This window comes from Myodes glareolus, chromosome 11, assembly GCF_982192425.1.
Source record: "Myodes glareolus chromosome 11, mMyoGla1.1, whole genome shotgun sequence".
Taxonomy (NCBI): domain Eukaryota; kingdom Metazoa; phylum Chordata; class Mammalia; order Rodentia; family Cricetidae; genus Myodes; species Myodes glareolus.
Genome location: NC_142036.1, coordinates 19,232,047 through 19,238,046, shown reverse-complemented (window position 1 = coordinate 19,238,046; position 6,000 = coordinate 19,232,047). Strand labels below are relative to the sequence as shown.

At 43.1% G+C, this 6,000-nt stretch overlaps 1 protein-coding gene across 1 annotated transcript in view; it reads right to left on the bottom strand.

Annotated features, from left to right (window-relative positions):
- Positions 1–459: 459 nt before the first annotated feature.
- Setd3 (SET domain containing 3, actin N3(tau)-histidine methyltransferase) overlaps positions 460–6,000 on the bottom strand; it is a 72,934-nt gene continuing 67,393 nt past the window's right edge. Inside the window, exons 11-13 of the mRNA XM_085697911.2 lie at positions 5,492–5,577; positions 2,716–2,876; positions 460–1,727 (exon numbers count right to left, since the gene is read on the bottom strand). Coding sequence (XP_085554037.1) covers positions 1,332–1,727; positions 2,716–2,876; positions 5,492–5,577 — 643 coding nt within the window. The 3' untranslated portion in view covers positions 460–1,331. The remainder of the gene's footprint in view (positions 1,728–2,715; positions 2,877–5,491; positions 5,578–6,000) is intronic.

The following is a 6,000-nucleotide window of genomic DNA, read 5'->3' as shown; positions in this document are numbered from 1 at the left end:
GTATCTCTACAGCTCTTATCAAACCACAGTGAATCATTTACACAGCAGTTTTCAAAATGAGCCCTGTCTGTGACAGTCCAGATGTCATAAAAATGTGTGGTCAAGGAAAACTGGACATGAATCAGCAGCCTGAAAACTAGATTCTTCTTGGTGGCAGATCCATCCTTTCCTCCAGAGGGACACTGCCCCACACTCCACATCCCCTGAAAAGCCATCCTGTGGCCTGGGATCCCTTGAGGCCTGCAATCCCACTGGAGCATTGCTGGCAGCTTAAGATGGGATGGGGCTATGCAGGCCTCTGGGCACCCAGGCACGCTCCCATCAAGTCTCTATGTCTGTGATGAACACAGCCTGTAGCAGGGCAAAGTCCCCAATGGTTAGGGAATACGTGGGATCTGCATAAAAGCTTGACTCAAAGGGCCTGCTCTACTTCAACAGAACAAACAACAACAACAACAGTCATGTTTTTCTTTTAATAAGGGGTTTTACTCAAAAGGGTAGCTTTGAAAATCTCTAGCCTGTGAAAACTGGAAAAACCAGGGGGCCACCGCCTCCTGAATCCACTGCATGAAGCTGCAGCTGCATCTGCAACAGCCCACTGCAATCACTGGAAGTCAGTGCACCACTCCGATGAACTCAGAGTCAGCATTTAAAACTAAGGAAGAGGACTCAAGTCCTACTTTGATTTATGGAAAAGGATAAGTTTTTAATACAGTAAAACAACACAAAAAGAAAATAAATCCTTAGAAATCACTAGATAGATGTGCATATTTATATAATTAAGATCATCAATATTTTAAGCCATTAAAAATTAGGTTGCCACCTTACCTTTTCTTTTGGTATTGGGAATATTATCTGGGGAAAAAAAACCAAAAAACAAACAAACAAAAAACTGATTTGCCCAGACCTCACTTGGCTTTCTTTGCACTGTGCCTCATTACCACTGTCCACTGAACACCTAGAGTTCAACCTCGGCTCCTCAGCAGAGGCAGAGCATTCTGGAAGAAGGATGGTAGGCCTGCAGAGCACAGTTGAGCAAGGACCTCAACTCTTCCCCAGAAAGAGATGCAAGTGAGCACAGAAGGTCTGCACAGTCCCCAAAGGCACCTCCTCCCTCTGTCACTGTTGACTAGTTTGTTCAGCCCAGAAGCAAGATGGCAATCTTAATCAAAAAGGGAAGCTAGATCTTTAAAATAACTTAAAAATCACTTTTATATAAAGCAGCAAAAACGTATTTTCCTCTCTGCGAAAAGAAAAATGTCAACAAGGAACACGGCGATGTAGTGGGCTGTCCACAACTTCTGCTAAACTGGATTCCCAATGAGTGCATCTCAGAGTTGCTCCTTCGCTTCATCCATGCTGCCCGAAGACTCTTTGGTCCCATTAGGGATCACGTTTTCCCCATTGATGAGCCCATTCTCAGCAGCCTTGGCTTTGCTGACAGTCTCCGTGAGGCTCAGAGACTCCTGCACCCCTGCCTCCTCCTCCAGCTTTCTCAGGACCAGAGGGAGCCTAGAGTCCCCCACACTGCCCTCCAAGAGTCCCAGGTCACTCTCCTCATATCTGGGCAGCGGAGCCCTCTCCTCCATGTGTTTGCGGTAGTACTCCCGGTTCATAGCTGCGCTCTTCACCGCTTTTTCCAAAATTTCCTTTTCACCCAAGCGCAATTTGATGGCCATTGTGGCACGAACAGACAGGTCAGGGTTTTTCAAGACGATCTTATCTTCCTGGGGGAGGAAGGTGTGACACCAAATTAAAGAAAAGAACAATAGGTCAGCAAAGCTGCAAAGGGCAGTGGTCAGCCTGAGGGGTGAAGGGTGCTGGAAGCCATTCAGACCACCCGGTAACTCGATATGTCCAACAAAACCAGTTTGACTTCTGAATCTTGTACAGTAAGTTATATCTCTCAAAACAAAGGCCAAGTCAAATGGAGCCAACACAAAATGGAGGGCGATATTTACTTTAATCACCTTGACTGGAGCCCTCATGTTGGGCCCAGGATGAAGGACATGAACTAAAGAATCAGAGACAAAAAAATATTTTTAGCCAAGCCAGGTGCACAGCCTGTAAGCCTAGCTGGTCAGGAAGCTGAGACAGGATGGTTCTAAGACTGAGGCCTGGGTGGCCAGTCTTAGTGAGGCTCTGTCTTGAAACTAAAGGGGACATGGGCTTTTGTGACACACGCAAGGCTCTAGGTTTAATCCCCAGTAATGTACCACATGTTGTTGGTATAAAAAATGAGAAAGTGAGAGAGGGGTGAGGGTAAAAGGGTAATAAAAGTTTTGAAGCTAAATACAAATTCATGTTTGTGGTATCAGATGAATTAAAAATAGTTTTTAAAAGTACTAAATTTAAGTCAGACAGGTGCACCTTTAATCCCAGCACCCAAGAGGAAGAGGCAGGTGGATCTCTGAGTTTGAAGCCAAAGTGAGTTCCAGGACAGCCAGGCTACACAGAGAAACCCTATTTCAAACAACAACAATAATAATAAAAAAAAAAATCAAAAAAACAAAACAAAAAAACACTGACTTTGTAAAACGTACTACATTTATAAAATTTATCAACAAATCAGCAATGCTATTAAGTATAAATATGAAAAACAGAAAAATACTGATTATGAATAAAGAATGTCAAATATACATTCTGCTAAGAATCAGAATACATTAAGGACTAGAAACACATCAAAGCAGGATCTTCATTCATTGGGCTAATTACCTCAATTGTTGTTTTATATGTTTTTAAAAGAAGTGAGGCTCTATCTTCTAGAAATGTCCACAGTTTGACTTCATTGTCCCAGCTGACAGGAAACTCAGAGTTCCCCAGAGTGAAGATCCTGTCAATGGCACTGTCCCCTAGCAAATGCTCTTTCAATTCCTCTACAAGAAAGACACATAGCAGTCAATCAGGAAGGAACAGCACAGCCCTCACTTTAAGGGGCCACCTAAGGTCCCCCACAGCACCAGTCATATTCCAGCCTCTTTCAGACTCTCTAGGCAGAGGCAGAGCTGAACTCCACACCAGGAGGTCACATGAGACCTCCCTGAAAGGTAGTGTAGATTCACCACTCTCTCAAAGAGACACACTGAGAGCCTTCAGATAGGCTCAATCTTTCTGAAGACATTCTATGGCCACACCCCTCACTATCACAGAGCTGTTTTTTCTAGACCCTGAGTGATGACCTCAGTTCTACCAACTGCACCAAAAAGTAGAGCTGAAGGAATGGTCCAGGGTTAATATCACTGGCTGCCCTTCCAGTGATCCCAGGTTCAATTCCCAGCACCCACATAGCAGCCTACAACCGTCTATAGCAACAGTCCCAGGATATTCAATGCTCTCTTCTGGTCTTTGGGGGCACTGCACATACACAGTATACAGTAACACATGCAGGTAAACAGTTCATATAAATAAAGAAATTAAGATGAAAAGAAAATGTCTTAAAGACACTGAGAAGAGTCACTATCACCCTGGGACCCTCCATTTGGTAATTATATACCCCATCTTGTTACAAGTAAGCCAAAGATGGGAAGGAATAAATACATGGACTATAGAAATCTTAGTCAAGGAAAAACTACGCTCTCTCACTCATCAGGAATTTAAATTACACATGAACACAACCACCTTCAAAAATATATGTAAGAAGAAAGAATTCAGCAATGGCTCTGAGCACTTATCTCCTGCCCATCCTATTCAGTTCAACAAATACACCCAAGCTTCTTATGTAACTGTGAGACAGTATCTCTTTCAGAGCAAAATGCCCTACAGCTGTCACTATTTACAATTCAAATTGAGGAGTTGTGCTGCCAGCAAACCAAACTTTTATTAGTATTAGTTGGAGTAATTCAAAGAATACATCAATTGTCTTGACATGACAAATTGTCTTCTGATGACTGAAAAGAAACTAAAGAACAGCAATAGACATAAAATGATTTTTTTTTTTAAAAAAAAAAGCATGTTATCTGACATTTAAGAAACAACTATCCAGTTCTATGGTAAAATTCGGGGTTTTAGATACTTTACTCATCAGTTTATAACCTTTGTTTAGAGATAAAGATCCTTAAAAAAAAAACCAATTCCTTAGAAATAGAAAATTCTTTCCAGAAATCTCCTATGTTAAGTCACTGCGTCACTCTTCCTCACCCCTAGCTCACACTGCAGTGTGGAAGGCAGAGACTGTGCTCTTCCTCTCCAACAGATGTGCAGAGAAGCTGGACACAGCTCACATGAAAACATACAAAGCGCTGCTAGCCTGACCTAGACAACAAACCAGGCATCCCTTCCTCAGAGGTTCCCAAGTCACTCCCCTTCCCAAGGTAGCCTAGGACTGGCTATCCTGAGGACACTCACACTCAGCCTGAGTTTCTCCCTCTGCAGAGAGGATCACACTGCTCTGCCTTTCTTCCCTCCTCCCACATGCAAATACACTGTCTCCAACAAGAATTGTTCCATGAATTTTATTATCTGCACATCAGCAGGGACCTGGGGATGTCTGTGGCATGGACTCTGGAAATAATGCGGTCGGTTCTGAGTCAAGGTCATTCATTACTGGCTGAGTAGCCCCTTCCTAAGTTTTTTTGAACTGGAGACTCCATCAGTGCAACAGGAAACAGCCAACAGGGCAGAAGAGATGAAAATACAGGAAGCACCATGTTGGGCATGATGCATTGCACAAGCTACAGGGACAGCCATTACCAGAATATCTCTTTCTCTCTCTTGCTAAATATGGAAGAAAATCCCACAGTTCATCCTACCCTGTGCTCACAAAAGGTCCTGGTGAGTGGTGGTGAATCTCTGGAAAGTTCTTGCTCTCCAGGGATGGTTAGCCTGTCTCACTCTAGTTCTGCAACAGCGTCTATATTGCCTACCTGCATTCTAGGACCAAGTTCTTACACATCCAGCTTCCTGTCAAGCCCTGAACACAGAAGAGATGGGGGCGAAACAGTAAGGAACAGCCACTTAGCGGACTGCTCTAGCCAGCTGCACTCTCCCTAATGCTCAGGCGGCATTGTTCTAGAAAAACATTTATCTGTTCAGTCAATCATTCACTTATTCTCTAGTCATTTTGCATAGGACTGAAGGTAGCTGATAACAACAGGCCCCATCCCTTACAAATGAACCCCAGGGTCAGTGATTTGGAGCAGAGTTTAGGAAGGAGAACAAAAGCAGAGTAAGCTCTGATGACTTGTTCTAAGCTAATATATAAATGGGTGAGCAATACGTGGATTTAATCCTTCCTGGACCTGAAATAAGAAGATGTGGCCAGGCACATTTTGTCTAATACAGCTGCCTGCATTATTACTAACCCTCTCAGGATATCTGGACTCTGCCAGTTAAGTACACAACAGATTAGTTCTTTCTCCAATATTGCCAACTTCCCTCTACCAAAAAGTGCTTCCCATTTCAAGAATTTTATCTCTAATCTGAGCCCCCATGTTTTACACTTTCACAATTTAAAAAGAAAAAAGTATTTTTTTTCATCAGAAATGATTTTTACCTTCAGTCATGCAGAATACTCGGAGAAAAGCCAGAAGCTGGGCAGAGATGGGCGGCTCAGTAAAATGCAATGCAAAAACACTGGATCTGAAAAAAACACCACCTGAGGTCAGCCCCACAGCTTGTCCAGAGGAAGGTGCCCAGATTTACACACAAGCAGTGGTCCTCAAGGAAAGCATAGCTGAGCTTCACTAAACGAAGACATGCACTAGGAAAGCATGAAGCTGTGGGTAAGAAGGCCTTGTCAGGCACTGGCCACCCCTCCCAGCATGCCTGCTGCCTAATGGCCTTACTCTCGGTGCCACATGCTCATGGTGAGAGAAGTAAACACACTCATAGTCCTTAAGACACAGTAACAATAATTCATGTTGAGTTCACACTTTATCATTAATCAAATATTGACAAGTACAATAAAAAAGTCCAGATAATCCATTTTCATTAAGAATAGTTCCTCTAGTCCCTGGAGGACTAATAAATCATAATTCTCATCTTCTTTACCACTTCACACCT